Here is an 18,322-nt window from a genome sequence, read left to right on the forward strand (position 1 = left end):
TAGTGTATCATCATTCAACTGTTTGCCTGATCAAGTACGGAAATAATTGCTTCTTGTGTGCGTTGTGCCGTATTGTGTTGTATTGCATTGTCACGCGTGCTAAAGCGGACGTGCACCCTCCCCAAGATACCCCACTACAGACGCCACAACACAAGCCCACACAGAAACGAAATTATGCAATGCATTAAATGATTGTGTGTATATGTCTATAGATGTATGTAAATAAAAAAAAAATAAAAAATCATCAAGAGCATACAAAAAACAAACAACAACCACCCAAAAAAAACCGGCAGCAGAACTACAGCTTTAGTCTTGTCACATTTTACCACAAGGGCACTGGTAGGTGAGATGTCAAACCACCATCACTATAAGCACAGGATGATCTTTTGTTTTCCACGATAAAAAAAAAATAATATTAAACACATGAACATAGTGTTGCTGACGCTGGCGGACGGAAGACAGGCCCCCAGTATGGAAACGTCAGCGGAGCCCTCAGCGGATCCGAGAGGCGGGTGGTCTGGAACCACCATGTTACAACTAAAACATCTACAAAACTGGCGGCACCCAGCGAGGAGCGCACAGGAAGACGCATTGGCAGCCCAAAACCATTGATGAATAATTATTTGAAGACATATCAAATTTTACAAATATTATGGAAAACATACGTTTATAGTTGGTTGGTTTCTTCCAGTATTTCACATGGTCATAAAACAAATCATCATTTACCATATACAACAGTACTGTTTTCTACAAGCATAGATTTACTCCCGATGTTAACTCGTGGCCTCTAGTTGGACGAGCTCCTTAATCCTTAACAAAAATATCCAATAAAATTGTCTTGAGCATGTAAAAAGCAAGATATCTAAAATTCCCCTCTTCCATTGAAAACTCCCACTTGGGGCAGACATGTCAAAAATGTAGCTCCTCCCTAATTCTTAAATTTCAACGTTTATTCTTTACATTTCCACTATAACATTTGAGCAGCATGTAACAACTCATCGCCCCTTCACAGGCTCATAACTTTCACAATAATAAACCATGACAAGAGAAAGGTCACAACAAACAGGAGACAGAAAATACAAACGTAACAATGAACCACGACGGAGAAAAACTACATAAACAAGCTCCTACCTAGAGCGACGTGACGTTGCCCCACGATTAGAACGGAGGCACAACCTCAAGACGCGCGCCAGGCAACTGGAGAAACACTGACGGGACAAGACAAAAGCCACCCACTGGCCACCGCACAGTGTTCCGTAAACGAACAACGGGTGCTGACATCGAAACACAGATGAAGAACAGTTCCACTGGCGGACACAAAGTCGTTTACAGAGGAAAAAGAAAAACGAACATCAGCCGCTAAGCGCTGGTTCTACCACCGTCCTTCTCCAAGGACTGACTCCCTTCGAGTGAAGCTAGGGACAAACCGGTGAGGAGCATTTGAAGCACTAGAACTCCGCTCACTCTGTTCACTCAGCTTCCTATATATTTTTTTCCCGTTCATTTGCACGAGACACTTACAAACCATAGAAAACATGACACAACAGTACGACCTCACTACGCTCGAACGCCCAACCACCACGGGGAACACGCACGATGGAAAACATCGTGCACGCGCATAACACACCTGCCGCTAAAAATAATCCAGGACCCACCAGCCTTCCATAACGTAAAGGATAAGAAAAAAACAGCGGAACCATTTTGTCGTCCGTGACATGCATCGTGTTGTATTGTGCTGTATCGTATTGTATGATATACTATCGTATTGTATTGTATTGTATCGTATTGTATTGTATCGTTGTGTTGCATTGCATCGTGTTGTATTGTGCTGTATCGTATTGTATTCTATTGTATCGTATTGTATTGTATCGTTGTGTTGCATTGCATCGTGTTGTATTGTGCTGTATCGTATTGTATGATATACTATCGTATTGTATTGTATTGTATCGTATTGTATCGTTGTGTTGCATTGCATCGTGTTGTATTGTGCTGTATCGTATTGTATGATATACTATCGTATTGTATTGTATCGTATTGTATTGTATCGTTGTGTTGCATTGCATCGTGTTGTATTGTGCTGTATCATTTTGTATCGTATCGTATTGTATTGTATCGTTGTGTTGCATTGCATCTTGTGCCGTATCGTATTGTATGAACAGTATAGTATCGTATTGCATTGATCGTATAGTATTACATCGTATCGTATTGTATCGTTGTGTTGCATCTTGTATAGTACCGTATCGTATCATATCGTATCGTATAGTATCATGCCGTATCGTATAGTATCGTATTGTACCGTATCGTATCGTATTGTATATTATGTCGTATCGTATTGTACAGTATATATCGTATTGTATCGTTGTGTTGCATTGTATGTTGTATTGTGCCGTATCGTATTGTATAGTACAGTACAGTATCGTATCTTTTCGAAGCGTACCGTATCGTACATCTGTATCGCATGGCCTTTGTGTATTGCAGGAGAGAAGCCCCACAAGTGCCAGCAGTGCGGCAAGTCGTTCAGCCAGAGCTCCAACCTCATCACTCACAGCCGCAAGCACACGGGCTTCAAGCCCTTCACGTGCACCCACTGTGCCCGCTCCTTCCAGAGGAAGGTGGACCTCCGACGACACTTCGAGACCCAGCACGCTCTCCTGCTAGACTCTAAGGGGGGCATGCCCGGCTTCTCTCGGCTCGCCCAGTGCTGACAGACTTTTCTCGGCTCTCCCAGTGCTGACAGACATGGCTTCTCTCGGCTCTCCCAGCGCTGACAGACATGGCTTCTCTCGGCTCGCCCAGTGCTGACAGACTTTTCTCGGCTCGCCCAGTGCTGACAGACTTTTCTCGGCTCGCCCAGTGCCGACAGACTTTTCTCGGCTCTCCCAGTGCTGACAGACATGGCTTCTCTCGGCTCTCCCAGCGCTGACAGACATGGCTTCTCTCGGCTCGCCCAGTGCTGACAGACTTTTCTCGGCTAGCCCAGTGCTGACAGACTTTTCTCGGCTCGCCCAGTGCTGACAGACTTTTCTCGGCTCGCCCAGTGCTGACAGACTTCTCTCGGCTCGCCCAGTGCTGACAGACTTTTCTCGGCTCGCCCAGTGCTGACAGACATGGCTTTTCTCGGCTCTCCAAGTGTTGACAGACTTTTCTCGGCTCTCCTAGTGTTGACAGACTTTTCTCGGCTCTCCTAGTGTTGACAGACTTTTCTCGGCTCTCCTAGTGTTGACAGACTTTTCTCGGCTCTCCCAGTGCTGACAGACTTTTCTCGGCTCATCCAGTGCTGACAGACATGGCTTTTCTCGGCTCTCCCAGTGCTGACAGACTTTTCTCGGCTCTCCCAGTGCTGACAGACTTTTCTCGGCTCACCCAGTGCTGACAGACTTTTCTCGGCTCGCCCAGTGCTGACAGACATGGCTTTTCTCGGCTCGCCCAGTGCTGACAGACTTTTCTCGGCTCGCCCAGTGCTGACAGACTTTTCTCGGCTCATCCAGTGACAGACCTGGCTTCTCTCGGCTCATCCAGTGCTGACAGACATGGCTTTTCTCGGCTCTCCCAGTGCTGACAGACTTTTCAACCAGCTAAAACGAGAGCGTGACGTGGAACCATATACCTTTGTGACTACGAGAATGACGTAGAACCACACGTCTGTAACAGTGAGGGTGACACAGTGATAAGCTGGACAATACAAAGTCTTCAGAGAAGAAGCCCCCCTCAGTCAAGTGTTTCGGCCCTTAACTCCTTACACAAAGGAGTTAAGGGCCGAGTGTAAGGAGTTAATGGCCGAGTTGGATTGAGAGTGTGACATGAAATTATATGCCTGTGCGACTTCGAAAAGTTTCACAAAACCACACGTGTATGAAAGTGAGGGTGACATAGAACATTAAGTCCACCCAGGACAGTGGGTGTTGGAATAACATAAAACATTAAGTCCACCCAGGACAGTGGGTGTTGGAATAACATAAAACATTAAGTCCACCCAGGACAGTGGGTGTTCCCCCAAAACAAACAAACATAAAATGCCTAAAATAAATCCCGCCAAAGCAGGAATCCTCTCAACGTGAAAAAAAACAACAACGTACTATAGATACAGTTTTTACCCGAACCAACATATTTTAATAGGCGAATTAACTGGATCAAGGTGAAAATGTCCACATAAGTTAAAGTTTGTACGGCCTGCATATAGGCTTGCTGCTAGTTATGAAACCCTGGTGTTTGTTATCAGTGATTATAAGGTATCACTGACAGAAACTCAAGTGAAATCAGTTAGTTAAAAGCAATTTATACTTGAGCACTGCTCTTGAGGGCAGCAACATCGGACACAAAATTCTAAGTACTGACAAAAAAGAAAAGAAAATAATAATAATAATAATAATAATAACTCAGGCGACGCCTCTATTAATTGATGTGAGTCATTAAACAAGTGAATCCAAAAGGACTGGAATCCAGACCCCTCCCAGAGGAGACGACATTTTCAGGTCCAACTGTCATCCCCTTCACTCTTTCCTCGATTCACCGTCTGGACCGCTGGGCCCACAGTGTCAGCCTGTGATTCACTGCACGTGCAGCCTGACATTTCCACGCGCTTCAGTGCGAAGGTCACGTGCACGCCTCAGCTCAGAGGGTCATTGTTCAGAGATGGACGACTTTGTTTCATTGTTCTTGTTCTTTTGTTGTCGTGTGTCGTTGATGTATTCCTTCACCGCACAGTTCATGCCAGGAGGGCACACATTTCCAGATGAGTTTGCAGTTGGCAGACTGTCACTTTGTGGAACTGCTGATTTGTTGTCAGTGTATACCTACATGTCGTCAGTTTGGTGACGGTTCACAGCCAAGTTAGTGTTTAGCCTGTGGGCCGTTTTCGTCACGGGCTGTGACTTTTAACACACGTGCACACCTGCACGTAGTCGTACACTCACTCGCTCTCGCACACAGACACGTGCGCGCACACGTGCATACACGCATACACACACGCGCGCGCACACGCATGCACTGTCTGCACAGCACAAATGATTTGTTCGTTCTGAATTTGCCTTTCCCACCCCCGGCCCCCTTCTCTGTCTGTCTGTACCTCCCCCCCTCCCTCTTTCTCTCTCTCCCCCCTTTCTTTCCCTGTCGCTCTCTCTCTCCCTCCCTCTTTCTCTCTCTCCTCTCTCCCCCTCGCTCTCTCTCCCTCCCTCTCCCTCTTTCTCTCCCCCTCTCTTTCCGCTTCGCTCTTTCTCCCTCCCTCTTTCTCTCTCTCTCCCTCTTTCCCCCTCGCTCTCTCTCTCTCTCTCCCTCTCCCTCTTTCTCTCCCCCTCTCTTTCCGCTTCGCTCTTTCTCCCTCCCTCTTTCTCTCTCTCCCCCCTCTTTCCCACTCGCTCTCTCTCTCTCTCTCCCTCCCTCTTCCTCTCCGTCTCTGCCTTTCTCTCTCTTTCCGCCCCCGCCATCCCCCCGTCCCCCATCTATCTCTCACTCACTGTGTGTTAAAAAAAAAAAAAAAGAGAAAAAGGAGAGGGGCGCGAGAGGAGATGTAGCTCTTGTTGGAACATACTGTTCTACATCTTTCACACATTCCAAAAAAGGGGGGTTAGGGGTGCACGGGAGGGGTAGTACCTCTAGAGGGGGGCCTTGACACGCTCTTCAGGGAGTGGTTCGTCCTCTATTGGTCCCCACCAGCACCCAGCTCTCACCTATGGGTCCTAGAATCTGCTAGCATGCGGCAGCGCCCAACCCCCGGGCAACAGCTTTGACAGGCAAAGACCACGAACAAAAACAAGAGAGGCACAGGTGTTGAGCACTCCAGTGTGGTGACAGCCTTACCTAGGTGCCCACTGACCCGTCAACGGGAGTTGCCAAGGAGCTGACAGGGGGAGGAAGAATTTTATTTAAAGCCCCCATCCCACATACTGGTGATTGTAATGTATTGTGTTGTGTTGTATTGTCTTGTATTGTTGTATACTGAAGGCTTGACTAAGCGCGTTGGGTTACGCTGCTGGTCAGGCATTGTAAAGAAAGTGCCAGATAGAAATAACTGAATAAGAATGAATGTGTTTCCTTGTAAGTGTATGCCTGCTATCTGTTCACTTGTCACTCCAATCAGAACGTGTTCTCCCCAAAACACGAAAACACTTATTAACCACACCCTTTTATTTATTATTAAGAAAGATATCAAAAGCTGTTAATCATGGCCTGGACTGGAATATAATTTTTTTATGGGGAGGGAACAATTTTAACTTCACCGCCTTGAATGTTCTTCAGCAGTCTCGCCAGCTCCTGGCTCCTCACTCAGCACGTCCCGATGGTCCCACCATCACGTTCATCTTCTGTGCCAATAGTTCGTCCCGATGGTCCCACCATCCAGTTCTATGAAGTCCCGTGCCCAGTCCCTGGCACCTCGGCACAAAACAAAACCCGTGGCCTGTCCCCAGCCACTAGATGCCTGCACATTTTTAGTATGCGTCAGTTCCTCAACTTTCTGGATGCAAACCCCCCTCATTTCCAGTCCCACTACAGACCATGTTTTGAATATTATTCCTAGAAACCTAAGTGGACAAACAAGACAACACAGACACCACACCTTTTCATAAAAACTAAAGAGGAAATCTTCATCCAATACTATTGACATAAATTCCAATTATCACTGAAGCTAATAAAAAAAATATTCGCTTGAAAAACGATGTCCATTCACCACCCTAAGTAATGCAAAATACAATTACCTTAAAATGATTCCCATTCATCCCATCAGGAAATAACAAAATGTAGCTGCTTAGCTACTACACAATTCAATGTTTCAAAAAAAAATTACCATTTCTTAGCCATTGAATAGTCCAACAAAACTAAAAACAAATTTGAGTAACTACTATCTATTATCAACCTAACTGTATATCATCAAAGCACCAAGTACTGATTACCCATACAAGCTTTACAACAACATCAAATCAACCACAACATATCAATGTATCTCATTCAAACGCTACTTAAATTAATTATCCATTCAAATGTCCTGCTTTTATATACTATGGTCAATATCCCATCACCAAACGTAGCCAAAGTCATTTCAAACTGAGTGCAATAATTTTCAACATACCTTTACAGACAAAAATATGTCCTAACCTGGACAGCTTCATGACACCATCTGGCAATAAATCTGCACTTCACAGCAGCACATCACATTCATAACTCATGGTATGATTACAAAAATGCACGTGAAACCATTTTTCAAAAGAAACAATTCCCAATCCCCCGATATAAAAGTTGCCCTGTAAAAAAATGGATCTAGGAAAGTAGTATATCAAAATAAATTCCAATCCCCGATATAAATATGTTCCCCTGTAAAAAAAAAAAAGGATCTAGGAAAACGGGATACCATTTTCTTTACAGGCATCTGCTTGGCAGATGTGGTGTAGCGTATATGGATCTGACCGAACGCAGTGACGCCTCCTTGAGCTACTGCTACTGATACTGATACTGTTGTATTACTCCTTTTTGTCACAACAGATGTCTGTGTGAAATGCGGGTTGTTCACAGGGAGAGCACGTCACTACACTGAGAGTGCCACCCCCTTTTTTTTCCTTTTTTTTTCCTGCCTGCAGTTTTTATGTTTTCCTATAAAAATGGATTTTTCTACAGAATTTTACCAGGGACAACCCTTTTGTTGCTGCACACGGGACCTCGGTTTATCTTCTCATCCGAATGACTAGCGTCCAGACCACCACTCAAGGTCTAGTGGAGGGGGAGAAAATAATGGCGACTGTGCGAACCAGCGCGCTCATATTCTCTCGCTTCCTAGGCGGACGCGTTACCTCAAGGCCATCCCTCCACATGGCATTTTGTCAAATGATTGATTTTCACTGTTGAATATTGTCGTTTGAGAATAAATATATAAGAAAGGTAGGAGGGGGCGAGGGGGGGGGGGGGACTTGGATGGTGAGTTAGAGGAATCGGGCTAGACGGAGGGTGGATTCAAAGGTGAATGTTGGAATTCAAAGATGAATACAAGGAATTAAAAAAGAATAAAGCAAAGCAGGTTTTGGAATGGGACATGTTTTCAATCACACACTGTTTTATTTTTCAAGTGTCGCCATTACTGATTCAGGGTAGCGCAGTGACAGCAAACTTTTCCTGACGTGCCCTTACCTTTTCCAGACATTGTTGGTAAAGATATCCCGAGAGGGGCTGAAACCCTGCACCAAAGGAACATTAAAAGTTTTATTTTATGTCGTGTCATCAGCCCTCTGTGTGCCACTTGTTCCTCCATTAAACTTTGAGGAGTCTTTAGACAACTTTGGATTTTATTTGATTTTTATATATTTCAATAAACAATTTAAAAACTAGCAGTGACTGTGTGACTTGTGTATGCGTGAGCTTTTTTTTTTTTTTTTTTTTTTTTTTTGTGCCCAAGCTGGGGACAGCGGGTGTGTAACCAAGTACAGCAACTTTATTTTCCTTGCAATTGTCTTCCCCTACCATGAGTAATAATTTCATAACCTGAGTACAATAAAGATCCATCCGTCTATATTTAATTCTTCATCCATCTCCTCCGCTCGTAAAAATGAATAAATCAATAAATAGATAAATGAATTAATTAATAAATAAATAAACACGTCCTACAAAAAACTCTTGAAAAAAAACCCACAAAAAAACACACAAGAACGGAAACAAAAGAGGGGAAATATAAGAATAATAAATTGGACATGGGAAAAAAAAAAAAAAGAGCCAAGACAAAACAATGGTTTATTTATTAGGCCTCCGGCCTACACACTAATTGGGTGGACTACGAACAAAAATATTACATAATGAATCAAATAGTGTGAACAATATATCAATGCGCATAAAAAAGAAACAAGACAACTGAAAGATAATCAATTAATTAATTGATTAATTAATTAAATAAACCAACTCACCCACCAACCATGCAGTCAACCCAGAAAATGTCAGGAAAACAGAAGTGGAGAGTCACGACTCACTGAGAACAGCGGCAGTGGAAACACTTCGGCGTCAGGAGGCGGTCAGAACAAAGACACCATCAACAGCAAAACAAAGAAAACACTGTCAGCACACAGCCCAAACCCTGACGTTCGGCATCAGATAAACCACCATGCCCCTCCCCTACACCCTTATCCCCGACCACACCGGAAAAAGAAAAAGAAAAAAAAGGATGTGAGAAATCTGATTCATGGGTTCATACCCAAGAAAATACCTGGTGAAAATTGAACACGATTAGTTTCAAACCGCTTTTTTTTCTTTTCTTTTTTTTTTCTTTTTTTTCTTTTTTTCTTCTTCTTCTTTATTTTTTTTCCCCCAGATAGACTTAAGTTCTGAATGAATCGTGTTCCGCTTAAAGCGAATCGAACCGGAATCGGAATGGAACATATTCTAACTGTTTTCATGTCAAATACTTCCCATACAACGGATCACAACGCTAAATAATTCCAGCTTAGGGCGTGCGCTCGCGCGCGCGCACACACACACACACACGCACGCACGCACGCACGCACGCACACACACACACACACACACACACACACACACACACACACACACACACACACACATCTGTTTTCAGAACCCCGGTCTGTCAAGTAAAATTCCATTTCATTCGGATCTGGTTTGTGGAGGTCAGGAACGCGAACCGGTTTCTAGTCACATGTCCAGGCTTCACTCCGCACGCTCTGTGGCTTATACAGAAGTGAAGGGTTGTCAACGGTGAAGGAAGGTTTTTCTGTTGTTCAAAGACCTCATCGCCTTAGGCAGATCCGGGACATAATCCTTCAAAATATGAACTTATCGAAGTCTTAGAGGCTCACCAAAGTTCGATCAATCATGTAAACCGCGGCGAGAAAAGATCGGGCAGGCATTGTCTCCCTTGCGCCGAGTGAACGCCGGTATCTGTTGATGCAGAGAGTTGATCTCTGGCTGATTGGTAAAAGGCCATGAACTGATCCCACAGTGTTTTGTGTTTTGTCCGGGGTCTGATGTTGGGAAAGGGGGAAAAAAGGAAACTGGCTGCCTGTCGATAGATGTTATTCTTCAATTATGATCGGTCTTGTTTCAGTTGAAGTTGTTCCGTCACCTTTCGTGATTATAATATTATAATTATGTGATGCTGCATTTGCCCACTTCCTCTTCCCCCCAAGCAGACCCCACCCCCACCCCCTCACTTTCTGTGTTTTGCGTGAGGGTGTTCGGGGGGGTGGGGGTGGGGGTGGCGGTGGAAGGGGGGTGGAGGTGGAGTGTAAAGTGGGTCTAGATTGACTGCAGGATGCACAGGTAGAGAGAGCACAGCCACATACAACCCTAGAGTACAACGTTAATCCCATACAACCCTAGAGTACAACGTTAACCCCATACAACCCTAGAGTACAACGTTAACCCCATACAACCCTAGAGTACAACGTTCACCCCATACAACCCTAGAGTACAACGTTAACCCCATACAACCCTAGAGTACAACGTTAACCCCATACTACCCTACAGCACAACGTTAACCCCATACAACCCTAGAACACAACGTTAACCCCATACAACCCTAGAGCACAACGTTAACCCCATACAACCCTACAGCACAACGTTCACCCCATACTACCCTACAGCACAACGTTAACCCCATACAACCCTAGAACACAACGTTAACCCCATACAACCCTAGAGCACAACGTTCACCCCATACTACCCTAGAGCACAACGTTCACCCCATACAACCCTAGAGCACAACGTTCACCCCATACAACCCTAGAGCACAACGTTCACCCCATACAACCCTGGAGCACAACGTTCACCCCACACAACCCTAGAACACAACCTTAACCCCATACAACCCTAGAGCACAACGTTGTATGGGGTTAAGGGTTGTGCTGTAGGGTTGTATGGGGTGAACGTTGTGCTCTAGGGTTGTAATGGGTGAACGTTGTGCTCCAGGGTTGTATGGGGTTAACGTTATTGTCTAGGGTTGTATGGGGTTAAGGTTGTGCTCTAGGGTTGTATGGGGTTAACGTTGTGCTCCAGGGTTGTATGGGGTTAAGGTTGTGCTCTAGGGTTGTATGGGGTTAACGTTGTGCTCCAGGGTTGTATGGGGTTAAGGTTGCGCTCTAGGGTTGTATGGGGTGAACGTTGTGCTCTAGGGTTGTATGGGGTTAACGTTGTGCTCTAGTGTTGTATGGGGTTAACGTTGTGGTCTAGGGTTGTATGGGGTTAAGGTTGTGCTCTAGGGTTGTATGGGGTTAAGGTTGTGCTCCAGGGTTGTATGGGGTTAACGTTGTGCTCTAGGGTTTTATGGGGTTAACGTTGTGCTCTAGGGTTGTATGGGGTAACGTTGTGGTCTAGGGTTATATGGGTTGAACGTTGTGCTGTTGGGTTGTATGGCGTTAACGTTGTGCTGTAGGGTTATATGGGGTTAAGGTTGTGCTGTAGGGTTGTATGGGGTTAAGGTTGTGCTCTAGGGTTGTATGGGGTTAACGTTGTGCTCTAGGGTTGTATGGGGTTAACGTTGTGCTCTAGGGTTGTATGGTGTTAACGTTGTGCTCTGGGGTTGTATGGGGTTAAGGTTGTGCTCTAGGGTTGTATGGGGTTAACGTTGTGCTCTAGGGTTGTATTGGGTGAACGTTGTGCTCTAGGGTTGTATGGGGTTAACTTTGTGCTCCAGGGTTGTATGGGGTGAACGTTGTGCTCTAGGGTTGTATGGGGTTAACGTTGTGCTCTAGGGTTGTATGGGGTTAAGGTTGTGCTCTAGGGTTGTATGGGGTTAACGTTGTGCTCTAGGGTTGTATTGGGTGAACGTTGTGCTCTAGGGTTGTATGGGGTTAACGTTGTGCTCCAGGGTTGTATGGGGTTAAGGTTGTGCTCTGGGGTTTATGGGGTTATCGTTGTGCTCCAGGGTTGTATGGGGTTAACGTTATTGTCTAGGGTTGTATGGGGTTAAGGTTGTGCTCTAGGGTTGTATGGGGTTAACGTTGTGCTCTAGGGTTGTATGGGGTTGAACGTTGTGCTGTTGGGTTGTATGGGGTTAACGGTCTAGGGTTGTATGGGGTTAAGGTTGTGCTCTAGGGTTGTATGGGGTGAACGTTGTGCTCTAGGGTTGTATTGGGTGAACGTTGTCCTCTACGGTTGTATGGGGTGAACGTTGTGCTCTAGGGTTGTATGGGGTTCAGGTTGTGCTCTAGGGTTGTTTGGGCTTAACGTTGTGCTCTAGGGTTATATGGGGTTAAGGTTGTGCTGTAGGGTTGTATGGGGTGAACGTTGTGCTCTAGGGTTGTAATGGGTGAACGTTGTGCTCTAGGGTTGTATGGGGTTAACGTTGTGCTCCAGGGTTGTATGGGGTGAACGTTGTGCTCTAGGGTTGTATGGGGTTAACGTTGTGCTCCAGGGTTGTATGGGGTTAAGGTTGTGCTCTAGGGTTGTATGGGGTGAACGTTGTGCTCTAGGGTTGTATGGGGTTAACGTTGTGCTCTAGTGTTGTATGGGGTTAAGGTTGTGCTCCAGGGTTGTATGGGGTGAACGTTGTGCTCTCGGGTTGTATGGGGTTAAGGTTGTGCTCTAGGGTTGTATGGGGTGAACGTTGTGCTCTGGGGTTGTATGGGGTTAACGTTGTGCTCCAGGGTTGTATGGGGTTAACGTTGTGCTCTAGGGTTGTATGGGGTGAACGTTGTGCTCTAGGGTTGTATGGGGTTAACGTTGTGCTCTAGGGTTGTATGGGGTTAACGTTGTGCTCTAGGGTTGTATGGTGTTAACGTTGTGCTCTGGGGTTGTATGGGGTTAAGGTTGTGCTCTAGGGTTGTATGGGGTTAACGTTGTGCTCTAGGGTTGTATTGGGTGAACGTTGTGCTCTAGGGTTGTATGGGGTTAACGTTGTGCTCCAGGGTTGTATGGAGTTAAGGTTGTGCTCTGGGGTTGTATGGGGTTATCGTTGTGCTCCAGGGTTGTATGGGGTTAACGTTATTGTCTAGGGTTGTATGGGGTTAAGGTTGTGCTCTAGGGTTGTATGGGGTTAACGTTGTGCTCCAGGGTTGTATGGGGTTAAGGTTGTGCTCTAGGGTTGTATGGGGTTAACGTTGTGCTCCAGGGTTGTATGGGGTTAAGGTTGTGCTCTAGGGTTGTATGGGGTGAACGTTGTACTCTAGGGTTGTATGGGGTTAACGTTGTGCTCTAGTGTTGTATGGGGTTAACGTTGTGGTCTAGGGTTGTATGGGGTTAAGGTTGTGCTCTAGGGTTGTATGGGGTTAAGGTTGTGCTCCAGGGTTGTATGGGGTTAACGTTGTGCTCTAGGGTTTTATGGGGTTAACGTTGTGCTCTAGGGTTGTATGGGGTAACGTTGTGGTCTAGGGTGAACAACCCTAGACCGTTAACCCCATACAACCCAACAGCACAACGTTCAACCCATATAACCCTAGAGCACAACGTTAAGCCCAAACAACCCTAGAGCACAACCTGAACCCCATACAACCCTAGAGCACAACGTTCACCCCATACAACCGTAGAGCACAACGTTCACCCAATACAACCCTAGAGCACAACGTTCACCCCATACAACCCTAGAGCACAACCTTAACCCCATACAACCCTAGACCACAACGTTAACCCCATACAACCCAACAGCACAACGTTCAACCCATATAACCCTAGACCACAACGTTAACCCCATACAACCCTAGAGCACAACGTTAACCCCATACAACCCTAGAGCACAACGTTAACCCCATACAACCCTAGAGCACAACGTTAACCCCATACAACCCTAGAGCACAACGTTAACCCCATACAACCCTAGAGCACAACGTTAACCCCATACTACCCTACAGCACAACGTTAACCCCATACAACCCTAGAACACAACGTTAACCCCATACAACCCTAGAGCACAACGTTCACCCCATACTACCCTAGAGCACAACGTTCACCCCATACAACCCTAGAGCACAACGTTCACCCCATACAACCCTAGAGCACAACGTTCACCCCATACAACCCTGGAGCACAACGTTCACCCCATACAACCCTAGAACACAACCTTAACCCCATACAACCCTAGAGCACAACGTTGTATGGGGTTAAGGGTTGTGCTGTAGGGTTGTATGGGGTGAACGTTGTGCTCTAGGGTTGTAATGGGTGAACGTTGTGCTCCAGGGTTGTATGGGGTTAACGTTATTGTCTAGGGTTGTATGGGGTTAAGGTTGTGCTCTAGGGTTGTATGGGGTTAACGTTGTGCTCCAGGGTTGTATGGGGTTAAGGTTGTGCTCTAGGGTTGTATGGGGTTAACGTTGTGCTCCAGGGTTGTATGGGGTTAAGGTTGCGCTCTAGGGTTGTATGGGGTGAACGTTGTGCTCTAGGGTTGTATGGGGTTAACGTTGTGCTCTAGTGTTGTATGGGGTTAACGTTGTGGTCTAGGGTTGTATGGGGTTAAGGTTGTGCTCTAGGGTTGTATGGGGTTAAGGTTGTGCTCCAGGGTTGTATGGGGTTAACGTTGTGCTCTAGGGTTTTATGGGGTTAACGTTGTGCTCTAGGGTTGTATGGGGTAACGTTGTGGTCTAGGGTTATATGGGTTGAACGTTGTGCTGTTGGGTTGTATGGCGTTAACGTTGTGCTGTAGGGTTATATGGGGTTAAGGTTGTGCTGTAGGGTTGTATGGGGTTAAGGTTGTGCTCTAGGGTTGTATGGGGTTAACGTTGTGCTCTAGGGTTGTATGGGGTTAACGTTGTGCTCTAGGGTTGTATGGTGTTAACGTTGTGCTCTGGGGTTGTATGGGGTTAAGGTTGTGCTCTAGGGTTGTATGGGGTTAACGTTGTGCTCTAGGGTTGTATTGGGTGAACGTTGTGCTCTAGGGTTGTATGGGGTTAACTTTGTGCTCCAGGGTTGTATGGGGTGAACGTTGTGCTCTAGGGTTGTATGGGGTTAACGTTGTGCTCTAGGGTTGTATGGGGTTAAGGTTGTGCTCTAGGGTTGTATGGGGTTAACGTTGTGCTCTAGGGTTGTATTGGGTGAACGTTGTGCTCTAGGGTTGTATGGGGTTAACGTTGTGCTCCAGGGTTGTATGGGGTTAAGGTTGTGCTCTGGGGTTTATGGGGTTATCGTTGTGCTCCAGGGTTGTATGGGGTTAACGTTATTGTCTAGGGTTGTATGGGGTTAAGGTTGTGCTCTAGGGTTGTATGGGGTTAACGTTGTGCTCTAGGGTTGTATGGGGTTGAACGTTGTGCTGTTGGGTTGTATGGGGTTAACGGTCTAGGGTTGTATGGGGTTAAGGTTGTGCTCTAGGGTTGTATGGGGTGAACGTTGTGCTCTAGGGTTGTATTGGGTGAACGTTGTCCTCTACGGTTGTATGGGGTGAACGTTGTGCTCTAGGGTTGTATGGGGTTCAGGTTGTGCTCTAGGGTTGTTTGGGCTTAACGTTGTGCTCTAGGGTTATATGGGGTTAAGGTTGTGCTGTAGGGTTGTATGGGGTGAACGTTGTGCTCTAGGGTTGTAATGGGTGAACGTTGTGCTCTAGGGTTGTATGGGGTTAACGTTGTGCTCCAGGGTTGTATGGGGTGAACGTTGTGCTCTAGGGTTGTATGGGGTTAACGTTGTGCTCCAGGGTTGTATGGGGTTAAGGTTGTGCTCTAGGGTTGTATGGGGTGAACGTTGTGCTCTAGGGTTGTATGGGGTTAACGTTGTGCTCTAGTGTTGTATGGGGTTAAGGTTGTGCTCCAGGGTTGTATGGGGTGAACGTTGTGCTCTCGGGTTGTATGGGGTTAAGGTTGTGCTCTAGGGTTGTATGGGGTGAACGTTGTGCTCTGGGGTTGTATGGGGTTAACGTTGTGCTCCAGGGTTGTATGGGGTTAACGTTGTGCTCTAGGGTTGTATGGGGTGAACGTTGTGCTCTAGGGTTGTATGGGGTTAACGTTGTGCTCTAGGGTTGTATGGGGTTAACGTTGTGCTCTAGGGTTGTATGGTGTTAACGTTGTGCTCTGGGGTTGTATGGGGTTAAGGTTGTGCTCTAGGGTTGTATGGGGTTAACGTTGTGCTCTAGGGTTGTATTGGGTGAACGTTGTGCTCTAGGGTTGTATGGGGTTAACGTTGTGCTCCAGGGTTGTATGGAGTTAAGGTTGTGCTCTGGGGTTGTATGGGGTTATCGTTGTGCTCCAGGGTTGTATGGGGTTAACGTTATTGTCTAGGGTTGTATGGGGTTAAGGTTGTGCTCTAGGGTTGTATGGGGTTAACGTTGTGCTCCAGGGTTGTATGGGGTTAAGGTTGTGCTCTAGGGTTGTATGGGGTTAACGTTGTGCTCCAGGGTTGTATGGGGTTAAGGTTGTGCTCTAGGGTTGTATGGGGTGAACGTTGTACTCTAGGGTTGTATGGGGTTAACGTTGTGCTCTAGTGTTGTATGGGGTTAACGTTGTGGTCTAGGGTTGTATGGGGTTAAGGTTGTGCTCTAGGGTTGTATGGGGTTAAGGTTGTGCTCCAGGGTTGTATGGGGTTAACGTTGTGCTCTAGGGTTTTATGGGGTTAACGTTGTGCTCTAGGGTTGTATGGGGTAACGTTGTGGTCTAGGGTGAACAACCCTAGACCGTTAACCCCATACAACCCAACAGCACAACGTTCAACCCATATAACCCTAGAGCACAACGTTAAGCCCAAACAACCCTAGAGCACAACCTGAACCCCATACAACCCTAGAGCACAACGTTCACCCCATACAACCGTAGAGCACAACGTTCACCCAATACAACCCTAGAGCACAACGTTCACCCCATACAACCCTAGAGCACAACCTTAACCCCATACAACCCTAGACCGTTAACCCCATACAACCCAACAGCACAACGTTCAACCCATATAACCCTAGACCACAACGTTAACCCCATACAACCCTAGAGCACAACGTTAACCCCATACAACCCTAGAGCACAACGTTAATCCCATACAACCCTGGAGCACAACGTTCACCCCATACAACCCTAGAGCACAACGTTAACCCCATACAACTCTAGAGCACAACGTTAACCCCATACAACCCTGGAGCACAACGTTAACCCCATACAACCCTAGAGCACAACGTTAACACCATACAACCCTAGAGCACAACGTTAACCCCATACAACCGTAGAGCACAACGTTCACCCATACAACCCTAGAGCACAACGTTAACCCCATACAACCGTAGAGCACAACGTTCACCCATACAACCCTAGAGCACAACGTTCACCCCATACAACCCCAGAGCACAACCTTAACCCTATACAACCCTGGAGCACAACGTTAACCCCATACAACCCCAGAGCACAACGTTCACCCCATACAACCCTAGAGCACAACCTTAACCCCATATAACCCTACAGCACAACGTTAACCCCATACAACCATAGAGCACAACGTTCACCCCATACAACCCTAGAGCACAACGTTAACCCCATACAACTCTAGAGCACAACGTTAACCCCATACAACCCTGGAGCACAACGTTAACCCCATACAACCCTAGAGCACAACCTTAACACCATACAATCCTAGAGCACAACCTTAACCCCATACAACCCTAGAGCACAACCTTAACCCCATACAACCCTAGAGCACAACGTTCACCCATACAACCCTAGAGCACAACGTTAACCCCATACAACCCTAGAACACAACGTTCACCCATACAACCCTACAGCACAACCTTAACCCCATACAACCCTAGAGCACAACGTTAACCCCATACAACCCTAGAGCACAACGTTAATCCCATACAACCCTAGAGCACAACGTTAATCCCATACAACCCTGGAGCACAACGTTCACCCCATACAACCCTAGAGCACAACGTTAACCCCATACAACTCTAGAGCACAACGTTAACCCCATACAACCCTGGAGCACAACGTTAACCCCATACAACCCTAGAGCACAACGTTAACACCATACAACCCTAGAGCACAACGTTAACCCCATACAACCGTAGAGCACAACGTTCACCCATACAACCCTAGAGCACAACGTTAACCCCATACAACCCCAGAGCACAACCTTAACCCCATACAACCCTGGAGCACAACGTTAACCCCATACAACCCTAGAGCACAACGTTCACCCCATACAACCCTAGAGCACAACCTTAACCCCATATAACCCTACAGCACAACGTTAACCCCATACAACCATAGAGCACAACGTTCACCCCATACAACCCTAGAGCACAACGTTAACCCCATACAACTCTAGAGCACAACGTTAACCCCATACAACCCTGGAGCACAACGTTAACCCCATACAACCCTAGAGCACAACCTTAACACCATACAATCCTAGAGCACAACCTTAACCCCATACAACCCTAGAGCACAACCTTAACCCCATACAACCCTAGAGCACAACGTTCACCCATACAACCCTAGAG

At 46.4% G+C, this 18,322-nt stretch overlaps 1 protein-coding gene across 1 annotated transcript in view; it reads left to right on the forward strand.

The window, feature by feature from the left end:
- Nucleotides 1-2,705, forward strand: part of LOC143288766 (uncharacterized) — a 29,380-nt gene extending 26,675 nt beyond the window's left edge. Inside the window, exon 4 of the mRNA XM_076597393.1 lies at nt 2,479-2,705. Within this exon, the coding sequence (XP_076453508.1) occupies nt 2,479-2,705 (227 nt within the window). The remainder of the gene's footprint in view (nt 1-2,478) is intronic.
- Nucleotides 2,706-18,322: the final 15,617 nt, after the last annotated feature.

Source organism: Babylonia areolata, chromosome 13 (assembly GCF_041734735.1).
Source record: "Babylonia areolata isolate BAREFJ2019XMU chromosome 13, ASM4173473v1, whole genome shotgun sequence".
NCBI classification, from domain to species: domain Eukaryota; kingdom Metazoa; phylum Mollusca; class Gastropoda; order Neogastropoda; family Buccinidae; genus Babylonia; species Babylonia areolata.